At 41.0% G+C, this 16,949-nt stretch overlaps 1 protein-coding gene across 1 annotated transcript in view; it reads left to right on the forward strand.

Moving 5' to 3' along the window:
* Positions 1–16,949, forward strand: part of LOC148068725 (ATP-binding cassette sub-family C member 4-like) — a 37,401-nt gene that overhangs the window by 7,372 nt on the left and 13,080 nt on the right. The window contains exons 15-25 of the mRNA XM_087803810.1: positions 399–605; positions 738–869; positions 962–999; positions 1,422–1,516; positions 1,904–2,050; positions 7,128–7,207; positions 13,853–14,003; positions 14,581–14,700; positions 14,783–14,893; positions 14,960–15,060; positions 16,107–16,298. Of these exons, the coding sequence (XP_087659936.1) occupies positions 399–605; positions 738–869; positions 962–999; positions 1,422–1,516; positions 1,904–2,050; positions 7,128–7,207; positions 13,853–14,003; positions 14,581–14,700; positions 14,783–14,893; positions 14,960–15,060; positions 16,107–16,298 (1,374 nt within the window). The remainder of the gene's footprint in view (positions 1–398; positions 606–737; positions 870–961; positions 1,000–1,421; positions 1,517–1,903; positions 2,051–7,127; positions 7,208–13,852; positions 14,004–14,580; positions 14,701–14,782; positions 14,894–14,959; positions 15,061–16,106; positions 16,299–16,949) is intronic.

A 16,949-nucleotide genomic window follows, 5' to 3' on the forward strand; every position in this document is an offset into this window, starting at 1 on the left:
TATTAAGTTATGATTGAGAATAAGGTGACCTACTTCTTTTTTCGTAAAGAAACCATGTTTTTTTTTAGAGGCCATTCATCTTCACACTCACAAATAAATTGACTTGGTCTTAAAAAAACAAAAAATAAATCAATAAATAATGTTTTTCTTTTTAGTAACTAGGTCAAAATTAAACAACGTGAAATTATGCATTTCAATTAATCATATAAATAGGGCTGTATTTTTATAGTTTAGTATAATTTGCTCAGTTAAGTAGAGAAAGCACACTTTATTTTTTATGAATATAAGCATTAGCAACATATTATCTTTAGAGCTTATTTGACACATTCAAAACAAAAAAACAAAAATCTTTAAATGTACATATATTAAAGCAGAAACAATTGTTTTGTGTCTTTCAGGGTCAAGTGGTGGCACATGGCACTTACGCTGAACTGGAGAGCTCTGGCTTCGACTTCTCCTCCTTGCTGGAAGCAGAAGAAGAGTCTGATGATGGCAACATCCCGACAACTTCCACCCCTGCACTTGGCGACTGCTCCGTGACCCCCATGCCCTCCCTGTCGTCCTCCTGGAGCTCTCTGGCTGAGGCGGTCGACCCTTTCACAGCGGTGGGAGATTTGTTTTTTTTTGTTGCGTGATCTTACAAGATGTGGCCACTAGAGGGAGGTCTACATCCATCTTCTCCTCTTCGGCTGCCTGACTCTGGTGATGCCTGGTGACAGCTGTTGACTCTCGTGCAGGCTGGAACACCACTGGAGGAGGAGAGACGCTCAGATGGAAACGTCCCCTTCCTAACATACGTGAAATACTTCAAAGCCGGTGCAAACTTCCTGCTCCTGTCCGTCCTCGTGTTACTCAATGTTTTGGCACATGTGAGTTCACTTTACCTCTTTCCACTAACACAGCATCTCCAAGACATATGTTCATTTAAGTTTTCGTTATCATTTCTTTCATGTTTCTTCAGATTACATTTGTGCTACAGGACTGGTGGCTGGCTCACTGGTGAGACTTTTGTGATATTAATTTGAGTTAATTTGCTCCATAGTTAGAAGTAAACTTATATATCAATATTTTAACTAATTCCACTAAAATGCACATTTTTTTCAACTGATATTTCAATGAACCAACTTAAACAAACGTAAATGATGTTTTATTTCTCTGCTGTAAACATTTCCATTCATTTTTATTAAGAAAAAAAATCTGTAAATCTTCTCACTAAGCTTGTCGGTCTTGAATGACAATTACTCTCTTCATTAGCTGCCTTTAAAACGAGCAACTATATTTATTCATACATTACAGAGCAACTGCCGGGAGCACAAAAGCGTCAAAGGCTGGAGTTTAACGCCTTCATATTGTATCCCTTTTTTCTCCTTGTGTGTACGTGTCCTTGTGGTTTATGGTTCTTTTGTGGCTGGTTTTCACAGGGCCTCCAAACAGGAGCTCATCAATGCGACGGGACACCTCAATGGCAGCTTTCCTCAGCAGATAGACCTTGACCTGTACCTAGGTGTTTACGCAGGTGAAGCGTACATTGCTTTTTTTTGTACTCTTGAAGCTCTGAATACAGAAGCCATTCAATGAACAGATCAACAGTTCTTTGGATGAAACCCAAGGCCTTCAAGGCCAAGTATGTACCGGGCCTCAGCTGTACACAGAGATAGCAGTTCCTGTCTTGTTGTCTGCTGTTGGATTGCTCTGATTGTTTCCCTGTGACTCCAAGCCTCTTCACTCGTCCTTCTTTTGTGTCATCAGTGATGGAAGAAAAATTGTGTCAACAAAACATAAAAGAAGGAAAACTTGTTTTTTCCCCTATCGTGATTAATAAGTACCAGAGAACGGCCGTCTTTGGAATCTGACAATTCCATTTCATTGTGCACTGATGATGGCTGTTTCTGTGTTTGCTCAGGTTTAACAGTCACTTCGGTGGTGTTCGGCTTCCTACGCTGTCTCATCTTCTTTAACGTCCTTGTGAGCTCTGCCGGGTCTCTACACAACCACATGTTTCACGCCATCCTTCGTACCCCGGTGAAGTTTTTTGATATAAATCCAACTGGTAAGTGGCTCCCTCTTCACAGACAAATCACCAATATTTCTTTTTATTATAAACAAGTGGAAAAGTGGATGGTTAGTTACATTCTCACCACTAGAGAGCAGACTGTTACTGATGTGGTTTTTTACCGTCAGCGACAGTGTGGCTTTAAGACTAAATAAACTTTACTTAATCATCTTGGTCAATTTAATTATAAGTTTTTTTAATTATCAGTCAAAATAAAATGATTAAATTTCCTCAAATAAATTAAAAACAATAAGCAGTAAATAGAAATAACAAAATGACCTTAAAAGTTTTATAAATTGCAAGTGCAGGTTTAAAATGTTAAATATATTTCAAACGTATCAAAAATCAACAGCTATAAAATATGTTTGACTGATATAAATAAAATGTGTCAGGTGATATTATTATCAGAAGAAAAATGTTTTAACTAAATAAATCAAAAGTAAATGAAGAAATATTGTCATGATGATCACTTAACCAATATAATTATTTTACTTTAAAGTTGAATCCCTCTTAAAAGCAACTATCCATTCCTCCCACTGTTCACCTGTCTGCGGATAATTACGCAGCCTAATCTCCTCATAGCTACATGCGTGTTCGACACAATCCGCTCGGCTGGGAATTCTCCACAACAGGCAAACTTGTACTGGAATAATGACATTATAATGAGCCTTAATAAAACTAATGACAGTTGTAAATTACATTTAAGGGGCTTTCAGAAATCATTTTGAATAGATGTGTTTTCATTGCTACCCATTGCAGTGTAGCACGATCATGTAAAACTTGCTAAATAATGTGATAATTTCACTTATAGCACAGCAAAGAAGAGGTTCTACACACTGTGTTATCTGGTAGGTGTCGTCCTGCTATCAGTTACTGTTGTATGAGCAATCATTATGGCCTCCGGGCATGCAAACAACCCTCACTTTATCACACTGAAATGACAGACTCCTTCAAATCTCTTCTTATTTACTCCTACATGAACAGAAAGATCAGCTCCATCAGCCGTAATGATAAGTATTTGACTGTATGCACGACAGCCGCTCGCTCTCCCCGTCACAAAACGTTGGAGTGTTACTTTAGTGCTGATGTGCTGTTAAAGACCTGACAACTGTTTACATACCTGGCTGATAGGTGAGCTGCTGCTGCACGACTTGATTGTCATTCCCGGAGTTAAAGGTGACCATTTCATGCCTCGCTGCACAAAGGTCTTTTTTGTTATTCTGTCAACCTGCTTTGTAACAACTCAGCACGGCACTTCTGATTCACCCCTCAACACGTTCAAGGCGTTTGAATTTGTCACTTTTTTTTAAGCCTCTGGTTTGAGTCTCATTTAAAATCAAACTTACTCAGCCTGGGATGAGATTCATTTGCGGATCGACGGTGATGCAAAGCAAAATGAAGTCAAAAGTCCCATGCATATTCTAATACTCTATCTCCTTTATTACGTTTTTTATGCTTTTCATTTCAACAAGATTTAATGCCCATTTTGCAAAAGTATAATTCAATATTTTGCCCATGATTGTTCACTCTAATATTAATCAATTTATTTATTTATCATCCACTCATAGTTGAATTACTATATTGAAATTAGGGTTTGAAAATGATTCCTAAATACATAAAACATAATTAGACATAATGTAATAGCCAATTCAACATAACATTTGGAAATACACTCACATTAAATATAGATTTTAAATTCACAGCCTCTGAATAAATCCCAGCAAAAGGACTTTTGAATACAAGATATGATGATATTTCAGAGGTTTTAAGGCAATTTTATCATCGTATTGTATCAATACTGCAGCCTTGGATAGGAAATGCTTTTGTGAAGAATCTTTTTGTGACCATTTTCAGAAAAGGTAATTAATTAAATAAAGGAGATAATAACATAATTGTATTCCATATTTAATTTAAGAATTCCACCTTCAATTATTCTTATTAATTGGCTATTTTTCCAATGTTTCACTGAGTATTCCTCCTCCTCTGCCTTTGCTCAAACAAGGCCAGACAAAGTAAAATACTAATCATGCATTAATAAGTTCATAATTTGAGGAAGATGTTTGAGGATTATTACGGCTTTCCATTCAAATGGGATCCAGCCAGAGCAGCACAGACAGAGGTGGATGTGTTGAGCTGATGTTGATCCCTGTAATTTAGTGTCATTGAGTGGGTTAATCCCCTCTGAGACTGCCGACCAGGACCGCGGCTCGTCAGCACAGTAGAGGAGTGGAGTTTCAGTCGACACCCACCCACCCGCACACTTTTGACATCGGCGCGGCGAGGCCATCCCGGCGCCGCGTGTCATCGAGCTTCTGTTGACGCAGGAAAAACATTTGATCGATCCTAATTGTGTGGACAAGAAGCTCCGTCTTTCGACGTCTGTATTTCAGCTCTGGCCAGGCCGGGGAGGAAGAACTGCAGAGAGGGCGATGATATCGAAGTGTGTAAATTGAATGTGGAGATGGGGAAGTGTTGCACGTGTGCAGTGCGGCTGATAGAGCTCCCCCTCGCTCTGCACTTCCACTATTTAATTGCATGAAAGGGAAGGAGAGGAGATTGCAGGAACCTGGCGGTGAGAGCGAAGAGAATGGATTTAGAATGTATTAGTATTGGCAGCAAGGTGCCGGCGGTGAGAGGCTGCTCCGGGGCCGGTGGGCCCTCCGTGGAGGCGCAGGTGAGCTGTGCCACCTCCAGCATTGGCAGGCCCCCCCACCCCCACGGTTCCTCCATTATGTCCCCGCTTTGCTGAATGGACCCGGTGACTTTGGTGGGGCCCACACATGAAGCGGCTCTGAGCCGTCCCGTTATCTTGATATTTACAGGGAACAGTGATTTGCCACACACCCTGCTCTCGCCCACTGTTCCACTTCTCTAGGTCCAATTGGGGGCACCTAATATCTCCACCTGAGGGCTCATCTCATTTGGCGTGGTGTTACCGGGGTTTCTAAAAAAGTGGTGCAAATCACCGCTGGAGTCTGGAAGCATTTTTGGATACAAACACCACTGAGAAACGTCTCAACCCCGCGTACACAATAGCTGATATTGTTGACAACTACCCAAAGTGATAGAAGGCATTGTCCCGTGCCGATCTTACCTCATAGCGGAGGTCTTTGTGTAACTGCATCGCTGTAACGTATCCCCTCCATGGTCTTTTGCAGGATGGAGAAAAGGTCTTCACTCCATTCCCTGGTAACTGAGCTGCTTGTCAAACAGCTGATAGCTGACTGATGTTTTCTGCTTTAATGCCCTCCAACCACGGCATGATGTAACCCAAAGAAACAGATCCTCGTCTTATTGGCATTGTTTGGCGTGAATTTGGGTCATCTGAGGCTTAGCCTGTAAAATTACATAAATATTATTGGATATTCCACAAACAGTGTTCGACAAACACCCCCACTCCTGTGTAAATAATGGAGATTCTGCTTCTCCCCTTTCGCTTGAACCCTCCCCTCAGGATGTCTCTATGCTAAAGGGGCACTCACACTGTGAATAAGATTAGTCTGCCCCCAAATGCACAACATGCTTACGCCACTTGACTTTGAATCAACGCTGATTTGGAGCATTTCTGAGTTGTTGCGGGGAATAATGCTCTGGTGGGGTTTATGCAATGGCTGTTATGGGGAGCCCGGCCTCGTCTGCATGCATGTTTCAGACGGGAGCGGCACTTTGGATAAAGATGTAAGCTGCTTATGGCTGTGGCGGGAGGTGATTACCGGGCCCACCTCCATAAGACTGACTGGGAGGCAATTTTAGGCCAGCGGCGCCGTAGCGGAGACGTCCATCGCCTCGTTTCCTCAAGAAATAGGGATCAATGATCCCAGGTTTTACTTATTGTAGTTGGCTGTAATCTGGACACTTAAGACGAGCACTCTGGTCACTTCAGTCACTGTCACTGTTAGCATAAAATACTTTAGAGTAATAGCTTTGAATTGTATTTCTCTAGTTCAGGGCCAGTGTGACCTGATGAGGTTGGAGATAATTATGATACTTATTCCCATCATCATACTACTATTTCATAGTATATAATTAATATTTTACTCTGCACAAGTTCTTTGTTTAAGAACTTAGTTTTCCCTTTTTTCTTTGTTGCTTTGCCCATTTTTTTCAGAGGTGGGTTTGATGGTCCTCAAAACCGTAAGGATGCATTTTTATGCAAAGTTACACGAAATGTTCCCTGAAATCACGGTATAATAAAGTTGAGTTTGATTGACACATCAGCATCCAATCGTTTTGAACCGGCTGCTTACACAAACAATACAGTATGTTCCATAGGTGACTGAGGTTTTATTTTTTGTGGTAAAATGTTAAATGACCCAACAAAAGTTAAGGTGTAATGCGATATTAAAACTAATACCTTTAACAATCAAATGTAAAGATGACTTTTCAGAAGTAATATCTTTTTGCTAAGACTGTTTTGTGAATATGTCTTCTCTCTGTCCCTCGACAAAAACTAAAACTTGGGTTAATGTTGTTAGTTATTTACAAGATCTGAACCAATCATTATGTACTGTATTTCTCTTAGAGCATGTAAACAGATCAAAGTGCAAAGAGATAACAAAGTACAAATATAAAGAGATGGATCAAAGAAAAAAACACCTAAAAGACCTAAGAGGATACAAAAATAGAATAACATCATCCCTTCGGCCTGCTCCTTTTCACAAGTTTTCCAATGACTTTAAAACTTTTTTTTTTTACTTTGATTCATCTTTCTTTTGATTTATCACGTACCCTGATATAATGTGACCTCACATGGAATCCATTTGACCACCCCTTAATTGTACACATTTTATTTTGTTTTTCACTTTACTTTTATAATGTGAAACGCACTCTTGTGTGCTGCCTCAATGCTTTTTTATTTCTCCATCTTTCTTATTATTATCTTATTGTCTGGTGGAACAGTTGTTCCCCACTCACGCTATTCTCTTATTCTTAATAGATAAATACACAAAAAGATCCACAAGTCATATTGTTTCTGGATTATTACCAATGTAACATTCCATCAAAAGCATTGAATTCATTTATACGTATATCATTTAACTTAATCTCCCCCTTTGTGTTGTCTTTTGTTCTCCAGGGCGAATCCTCAATAGGTTTTCCAAAGACATTGGCTACCTTGACTCGCTGCTTCCATGGACGTTTGTGGACTTTATCCAGGTGAGTCTCACCTCGGCGGGTTGGTTGCTGGCGCTGCAGCATGGGAGGCCATTTCATGCCTGGCTAAACCTGCTTTGTGGCCCGGGTCCCCTAATCTGAAAACAATTACTGTGGGATTACCTGCTAGCGCGGCCCAGCGCCTGCACAGATTTAATAAAAGTGTGCACACAGGATGAGGGCGTGGCGTTTTATGGGGTGACACAACAGGAGCGGCATCTTCAGAGAAAGTGTCTAAATACTAAGCAATATATTTGGACAGAGAGCATCATAGTGGAAATAAAGGGCACATGATGATGGGGAGAGGACATCAGCTGGGAGGGGATGACAAGGATGATGAGTGGAGTGGGGAAGGCAAGAGTGAGCAGCAACTTGTTCTCTGGCTTTATTTGACAGTAAAACGGGGATTGAGCAGTCAGGTTTGAACACATACGGGTGACCTGCCTCACTCAGGTGCAATTCACCTAATGCTGCTACGGGTCCGGTAGCCAAGGGCCACCGCGACACGTATCCAGGTTAGGTTACCAATTGCCGCACCAACCACCATGACAGCAATCTCCCACGAAAGCCTGCGGAGATGCGCCAGCTCATGCACCTAGTGCCACAAAGAAGGGAATGTTCAGTGCACAATTCAAGTTAGCGGAGCAGGCGTGGCTCCTTGGTTTGGGCCAGAGAATGGAACAAAGGCGGGCTGAAAACGAATCCCCCGTTTACAATGCCTGAGTGATGTTTGTGGCAGATACCCATCTCATGGTAGACAAAAGCCATCTTAAATGCTGAAAGCACAAAAGATCATAGGCACAATAGCTTTTTGTGCACCATAGCTCTCTTCATTTTAATGATAAGGTGAATAATAGCCAAAGTGAAATAATAACTTTGTAGAAGTCCCCAACGGTCCAACTGAAAACAGTGAAAGTGTTCTAGGTCAGAAAAAAACTTTCACACAATTCCGATCACATATGACACAAGTAGTATTGAAGGATTACTGCTGTTCTAAAAGTTACACCGTGATGGGGACTTTCCGATGCTCTGCATGGTTAGAGCTCAAATAGCTTTGGACAAAGTGGCATCTTCTGGACAAAACACTTTTGAAAAGGCCGCTTTATGCTCTTGTTTGCAGGTGTCTTTCATTGAGCATTCATTAATGCTTTCAGGAAGGACCATTTTCACCCCTTTTATCGAAGAATTAACGCCACAGAAAAGCGGCTGATCCTGACTATTGTTGCTCATTCCAGAAGGGACATTTCCCCATAGTCATTGTTCAAATGGTTGTCAGGGCGGGATAAAGTGAAACTTCATAAACAATGCCCTAACTGGTTTATCTCTTTCTATGGGGAGAGGCCGTTTCTGTGTGGGGATTTGTGCAAGAGCCGTCCCTTTATAGTGGAATAAGCACTTCACCGCCCCTCAGCAGTGCCCCCTTTACCAGCCTGACCGGGGGATTCCCTCTACCAGGTTACACCCAGGGGCCTTATTTTGTTGTTATTTAGTACAGAGGGAGTTTGAATCTCCCTCTTTGTCCTGTGTGGTTAGAAGACAAAGGCAGACGGGCCCATCAAAAACACCTCTGGTGTTAGTCAGCTTTTGTGTGTGGACTTGACCTTTAAATCCCAGGTTGCCTCTGTTTTCGGGTCAAGCTTTTAGTTGATGAAATTCTCACCGAATTGACACATAAAGTTATGTGTATAAAACCGTTAAACCAAAACAAAAAAAGCATTTTGTCAGGAAAAACAACTGGACTTTGACACATAGCACCTGCTTGTGAACTTTAATAAGGGAAATAATAGGTTGTGATTATATTACACAAATACCCTAGCAGTACCTTTTCCGACTGTTCTTTGACAATCTTAACTTCATCAATGTCTGTCTCCATCCTTTAGCTGGTGGACTAAATGGGACATGAAAAATATTGTGGGTAAAGTTATATTTGGTCAAGAACCACACAGTGTTCTGAGGGTTTGGACTCAGTTCTAAATAATTGTAAGTAAGTAAGTAAGTAAGTAATGGTTATTTGTAAAGTGCCTTTCTAGACCAGGGTCACTAAGCGCTTTAACAATCAAAAACAATACAAAAAACGGAACTGGTGAAAGGACCGGGTCTTAATACACAGTGGGACCCAGCATGAGGTATGGTTCAAATACAGTAAACTCTAAAGTAGAGTTAAAATGCTCAGGTTTTTAAGTTAGATGAAAGACAAGATGTTTATAGAAAGGGATAGTACATGTACAAATGTCAAAGTTAGAGGGGCCAGTAAGTCTGGAGACATAGAAAAGGGGGCCAAGGTACACACTAGACTAAGAAGTTTATACAAGAAATGATAGGGTAGATTAAGAAGGGTAAGACATTCAGCAAGCTTTCATGGTAAAAGAGGGAAAGAAGACGGCTGGTGCGACAAGGGAGGATGATCAACATGGTTAAGGTTAATGTGGCAACCACAGATGGGAAATGCTGAAAGAGAAAGTTATTGATCAATTTATTTACAAACGGGAATTCAAAAGTAAAGATGAACTTTAATCCATCCTTTAGTGGCTCATTGAAGATACAATACAAAAGACATTAGCTCTTTACTCACTCAACACAAAGGCCCATCATCATTAGAGAGAATGTATGTGTGTGTCTCTCTCTAAACTACAAATTGAACACACACACAGTTTCAAAGAAAAAGTGTCTATTGTTAAGCAACACTGGCGGGTGGATCTTTTCTGCGAGAGTCTATATTGTGTCACATTGTGTGTCAAGCTTCTTCAGTGGCTTTGTGGGATATGAGAACTGCTGACGTAATTGTGAGCGCGGGAGGATGGGATTTCACCGGCTTTCTCTACCACTCCGGTGACAGATGAAGTGAAGAATGCACTTGCTCCGGGCATCGCTCAAGTTATTTTGAGGCTGTATGGGCTGCACCACAAAATCCCCACAATTTCACTGAAATGTTGTATTATTTTACAACAAAGCGTCTGTTGAACTTACAAAAGAAATGAGACAGAAGATGATAGAATTGGGTATCTGTAGATCACTCCTTGGCAACACATGGTGACTACATGGGAAACATTAGCGGCCTCCGACTGTGTGTATGTGTGGTCTGTGATGCTGCGGTCCAGCACCTCCCCTGCCCTGTCTCAGGCCAGGTCATGCGTGGGGTCCTGTTAGCCTGGGAACAAACTTTTTAACACCCCTTTAAACCTAAAAGTCAAATAAATGAAGATGAGAAATTTTGTTAGTTTGCGCCGGTGCATTGCTGTCCTATCATGCTTTCAAAAAGCGTTTTGTGCTCAGAAGAAAAGGAGGAATGAGTAAGTGAGTTTCTGGACACAAATGATTTATAGGGAGTGCGAGAGACCACAACTCAAAGCCTTTCTCTTATTCCTAAAATGGGGTTGGAAATCAACAGCTTGACTGAGCCCAAATAAGTGACTTCTTTTACCTTTTCATGGCACACAAAGGCCTAATCCAAGGACTACTTGAGCCACCAATGTAGACAGCGACTGAGACCACCATAGTATGTGTCAGACTCTTCTCACCACACACAAAACACATTGACTGCAGCTTTATGAAGTGAAAATGGCGCAGAATGGGAAAATGTGAAGGGGGCGTCCACAGTCATTTTGCCCTAAGAAAGGCAGCTGCATCTGGGCATTTAATGTTAAAATAAAGCCTGAAGACGGAGTAGAATGGATTGGGTCACTGCTATTGTTCCTGGGCCCAAGTGGAACAGACCGGTTTTGTTTCAATACCACTGACCCTTGGAGCTTATTGTGGGACTCTGTCACAGAAAGTGTGGTGTAAAAAAAAATTCCAGGCAATGACAAGGAGACGTCGTTTGAGGAATTTCTTTCACAATGTGCTCCCTTAATTTCCTGTTTTGTTAGCACTTTAGTTCCCTTGTGGCAAAAGTACAACACTATGAGTTAATAAAAGGAGGATGAAAACGAATTGTAGAAAATTCCTCGTGTCCGGAGGGATGTTTAATTAAAGTATTTATTTTCCACCGAGGAGCGAGAGTCACTATCATCGCAGAACACAAATATAGCAATTAACTTCAATTTTCTGCATTTATTTGGACTTCAAAGCGCTGATGGAATCACCGAGAAAATAAAGCAATTAGGGTCAGCAGTGATCTGAATGGTCTTTGGACACAGCAGTGCATCCCCTTTGCTCCACTGATTCAGTCACATGCGTGCCGTGCTTTTCTTTTCTTGCAAAGAGCAATTAGCGGTAATTCTTTATTTAAACTGTTTGTATACAAACTCTTTCATCCCTTTATACACTTTTATGTGCAGCGGGACGTGGCTTGGGGAGTTTTCAATTCCTGTTTGGTTTGGTAGGAGATATGGATGTGGCTGGGGAGGGTGAGGTGTATGCTTGCCGCCTGACTTATCACAGTCATCTGTGTGTAGTGTGGGTGGGGGCCACGGTGTTTCCGATTTTGACATGATAAGGCGGCAGACCACGCAAATGGATCACATCAAACAGGCTCTAGTGACCCTTGGGACCAGGAGGAAGCACGGCTCCTATCTAATGGTTCCTGTTTCTGTACCCGTAGACGACCTTAGTGCCAGATAAAATGTCTTGACTGAGCAATCCTGGCTAATTGGAAATGATCCTGTTAGAAATAAAAATTCATTCAACTCCAGCTGAAAAATCTGAGAACAGTAAAAATGTTTTAGTTAATATCCACTGTGCCCGAGGGGAGACTAGATAACATGCACTAATGGCACCATCTCAGTTTGCAGTCTGGTAGCCTTCCATCAAGGCGAAGATTGAAACTTATGTACTGTGAAATTCTCAGGATCAGTTGTGCTCAGTAGCCTTCGCTTACCGTTTGTTTGTACGGGTTCCACAACAGCAGTGGTAATACCTTCTTATCGCAACTGCAAATGGAATTGAGTGTCTTTTAGCTCAAAAACCACAACAGAAGTGACCATGCTTATAATGTGTGCAAAAAAAGAAGATAACATCCGTAATTGAGATGAGGAATGTGATTTTTCCTTCTTCCTTGGTTAGTCTGTGACCAGAAATGGAAACAAAATGATTCTAATCCGTCTTCTCTTAGAGTCATCCTTTGAATAATTAAAATCTTTTATAATCATTGAAGTGTGTTATATTTTCATCTAGAAAAGTTTGTTTATCCATTAATGTTCTACATGTCATTTTCTGTAGTGTCAGATGTTGCCTTTATATTGAGCAAAGTTTTGAAAAGGGCACAGAAAAAGATAATTATTACATATGTTCTCGCTAATGTTGCTCATGATTGCAAAATGCTGCTCCTGCTAATTTAATTAAGATTTGAATCTAAAATTTGATTGCAAATATGATTAAATATATATAACAAATAATATATATATATAATATAACAAAACTTATTTTAGTCTGTATTCACGGATGTCTTAACTTTTCTTGAAAGAAAACAATGTGATTGAACCAAACATGACCTGTATATATTAGAGAGAAAACATTTTTAGTATACCTGTTATTTCCTTTTACTTAGGAATTTTGTTCCCCAAAAAACTGGCCCTGGAACATTTGGGAACTACTGATTAGTATCTTATATTATTTGGTGATCAAATGTGAATCATACTAACACAACATCATAATTTACTGACCACACAACATCTACTATGTAAAGCATAATTTGCTTGCTACAGTATGATTTTATACACCTTTATTTTTTCGAGCATTCTTAAGTAATTGTTTTATGGTTGCATCAGGGAAATATCAAATGGAAAATGTTAATGATAAAAGAAAAATCAGGAAATATAATTTTTTAGAAATATAACATTTTGGTGTTTGATATCAGACCTTTAAGAGAGCGAAAATGTAGGCTACAACAGCAAAATACATTTATTTTTAAAAATAATGTACCCCCTAAAAATGGGTGGTCCTATATTTTTGTCACGCACCGTATATGAAAAACAGAAAACAAAATGATTCTATGGTATTGTTCATAGGGCCAGGCCAAATGTCGCGGTGACCGTAGTTTGGGGACCACTGAGATAAGGAGTCCCCATAAACCAAAGCAAGAATACTATTCTGAACACAGTACACATTATTCTCTGACGATGACATTCTCCAAGATATTTGTTGCTTTTACCTTGACTACATATGTCAGATTGTGTCATTAAATGTGATTGTTTCCAACTTTCCCTTTGCTTTGGTTGTATTCAGAGTGTGTTTGTATTGTTGTTGTGAGCTCCTGGACAGCCCAGCCTTGTAACTTGGTCTCCACCATAAGTGACGTGTCACTCCACTCTGTGGTTTAAGGGTGATGTATCAGACACCCACAGTGTTTTTCCCAGAGCCCTTTGCCAGTCACTGTGGCCAGCCTCGCTGGCTGCCAGACAAAAAGTGTTGAAGTGAAAGCCCAGGGGAGTGAGGGATATGAGCTGCGGTGGCCAAGAGGCAAATTCTCACCTGCTACTAAGTGAGAATTAGTGATGTGATCGTTTTCCCCTTCACGCTGTGAGTCACATACACTCAATCCCACAACCTGCTGCTACCTCACTGTTTGGCAGTGATGGTCCTGCACAAACACAACTGAGAGTTTCTCTTCAGACTTAAATGTCTCTGTGCGGTGGTGCTAGACCACACAGCAGGTGTAGTTTTTCAATCAGTCTCTGTTTGGTTAATATTCCCACTCCTCTTGTGTTCCAGGTATTTCTTCAGGTCCTTGGCGTCCTCGCAGTTGCTGCCATCACCATCCCCTGGGTCCTGATTCCAGTTGTTCCTCTCGTTGCCGGGTTCCTGTATGTGAGATTCTACTTCCTGCGGACCTCCAGGGACATCAAGCGCTTAGAATCTACAAGTACATTTTTTATCCACTGACAGGGGTGAGGGTAGGGAGGTGGGCATGTCCATTTGTGTTGATAGACAAAAGCGGACCACAGGAATGCTAATAGACCATTGAGTAAAGCCACGGTCATTAGCATAAAGGCTAAAGGTGGCAGTGGCCTATGGCTTGGCCACACGCAGTTTCCTCAAGAGACGGGAGTTCATGACATCCCCTACAATGGGAAAAATGCCAAGTGGGCAGGACGGGGCTATTGCAGGCTTTAGTTCATCTATTTTGTCCTGGGCTGAAAGCTCAAATGCACACTGGCCAACAGGTTCTGTCATCTTACAGAATGAAGCCTCTATTAAAATGTCCAGCGGAAACATTTAGGTTTTGTCTTTGCTTTTGTGAGCCTGACAAATAGGAAGAAAAGACCCTTAAATGGAACCTTTCCCTTATACAAAACAGCCTCCTGTGTTTTTGTCTCTGCCACACAATATACCAACTTAACTATTGATCAGTAAATCATTCTCTTTATCTGGAGTTGATCACAAGGAAAATCACTGAGAGCGATAAAAGACTGGTTTCTGTATTTCCGTGTTTCCGACAGCTCGGAGTCCGGTCTTCTCTCACTTGTCCGCCACCATCCAAGGCCTCAGCACGATCAGAGCATTCAAAGCTCAGCACAGGTTTCAAAAAATGTTTGATGATTATCAGGACGTTCACACAGGTGAGCATCATCAAATAGGCTGAATAGATGCTCTCTCTGAACTTGAATAAAACATTTTTTTGTACACTCTTGTCAATCACAGAGGCTTGGTTCTTGTTCCTGACCACGTCTCGCTGGTTGGCCGTTCGTCTGGATGGTATCTGCTCTATTTTTGTGGCCATTACTGCTTTTGGTTGCATTATGCTAGATGACGGTAGGCTCCTTTTTTATTTGCATTCACCAAATGTAGTTGTACTTTCTTAATATACGTGTGCTGCAGGACTGGATGCGGGTGCCGTGGGTCTGGCCTTATCCTATGCTCTGACGCTAACAGGCATGTTTCAGTGGAGTGTGAGGCAAAGCGCGGAGATTGAGAACATGGTAAATGTGATTCATAAGCATTCATAAGCATTTGGCAATGATGGCTAGAGCTACATTGACTTTGGCCTTGTCTACACAATCTTGCTCAAGTTGCTTGTAGATGTGTAAATGAGCCTTTTGTCCAAGTCAGGATATTTGTCATCACTAGCCAACTGGTGTCCAAATCTTTCCCCAAAAAGGCCTTACAATCTGTATGGACTAAGCATTCTTTAAACCATATATATGCAGTAATAAAAAGGAAAAAGAGACACTTAATAGCCAGAAGGTATTGTTTGGGTATTATGGGATACTGATGCCAAACTGGTACTTTTGAAACATCCCTTTAACCCTGCTTGTATAATAATTCGGCAAATGGAAAATATTTATATTTTCTCACTGCTTTAAACATTAATTTAGATTAGATAACTTTATTGATCCCTCTGGAGGTCTCCTTCGGGAAATTGTTTTTTCCAGTACTCAGTAACACAGATGATAGATTCATAAAACAAGAACAAGAACAAGAACAAAGTGCAACAAAAATAAAGTGCAAGATGACACAATCAATATCTAAAGATAAAGAACATAGATCAAAGAAAAATTATACAAATATTAACATGGGAAATAATCATCTTTTCACTCCACTCCTGCCCCCAAACTCAGAAATAAACAGTCCCTGAGTCTATTAGTGTTTGTGCATCTAGGAAGGAGTATTCATGCACTCCATCTGCTTCTCTGCTCACTGATGACAGTGTTCAGAGGATGACTGTCATCATACATGATGGACAGTAGTTTGTTGAGTGATCTCCTCTCAGCAACTGTCACCAGTGAGTCCAACATGATTTCCATTGTAACATACTCATTTGTAAGACATTTTTTGAGGGGCTCTGCCAGGTGAGAGTGGGTTCTCTGAATCACCTATTCTGATGACTATTTCTAAATGTGTGTCAAATGTCTATACATCTAGATGAAACCAAATGTAATTACCAAAATCCACGTTTTAGCAATGCTAATGCATAACTAAGGACATTTTCTTTCTGCTGCTGAGACACTGTTTGCTCTTGTTGTAGATGATATCCGTTGAGAGAGTATTGGAATATGCTGATTTGGAAAGCGAACCACCCTGGGAGACGGACGTAACGCCTCCACTCGATTGGCCCGAGGCAGGATCCATCACCATGGACAGAGTCAACTTCTCATACAGTGCCAACGAGCTTCCCGTCCTACAGAACCTGACAATCTCCTTCCCAGCCAAAGCCAAGGTTTTTGTCTTTATTACCACCTGTGCATGCTCACTGAGGTGTGCAATGCATGGCTTGCACCTCCTGGAGACGATTGGATATGATCCTTTTCCTACATGCCGTTATTTTCGAATCAATTATTAAAGGGGCATCATATTGTGCGAGCAATTCTTCAGGACTATAGCATTTGTGATTCATGGAATACACATCTTGTAATTAAGACTGTTCAAGTGGATCCATTTGTTCCATATTTGCATTTTGAGCTACCTGATAGTTACAACAGTTTATTCACTCTGAGAGAGGACCAGGGTGAGGAGAGCTAGTTGGGAGGCAGAGAGAGATGGTTGAGGATGATTGAAATTGTGTTTAATGCAGGGGGTGTATTTTGCATGGCTATGGTTGGCCAGGGCGGCTGATTTCACAATGGCTGCGTTGATAAGTGGAGAGGTTCTGGCTCTGACAGCCAATGGGAGGCATATTTGATGTGTGCTCTGGGGGTGCAAATCCTTGTGTATGCTAACAATTACTCTAGTATACTAGTAAAGGAAAACCTGGCTCTGACCCACACTACAAAATCTATATATAGCTGCAAACACTAACAAATTAAATCTAAATTTAGCATATATATGTGCAGAAGAGGAAAAATAATATAATAATATCATCGATGCTGCT

Source organism: Callionymus lyra, chromosome 12 (genome assembly GCF_982586985.1).
Source record: "Callionymus lyra chromosome 12, fCalLyr1.hap1.1, whole genome shotgun sequence".
Taxonomy (NCBI): domain Eukaryota; kingdom Metazoa; phylum Chordata; class Actinopteri; order Syngnathiformes; family Callionymidae; genus Callionymus; species Callionymus lyra.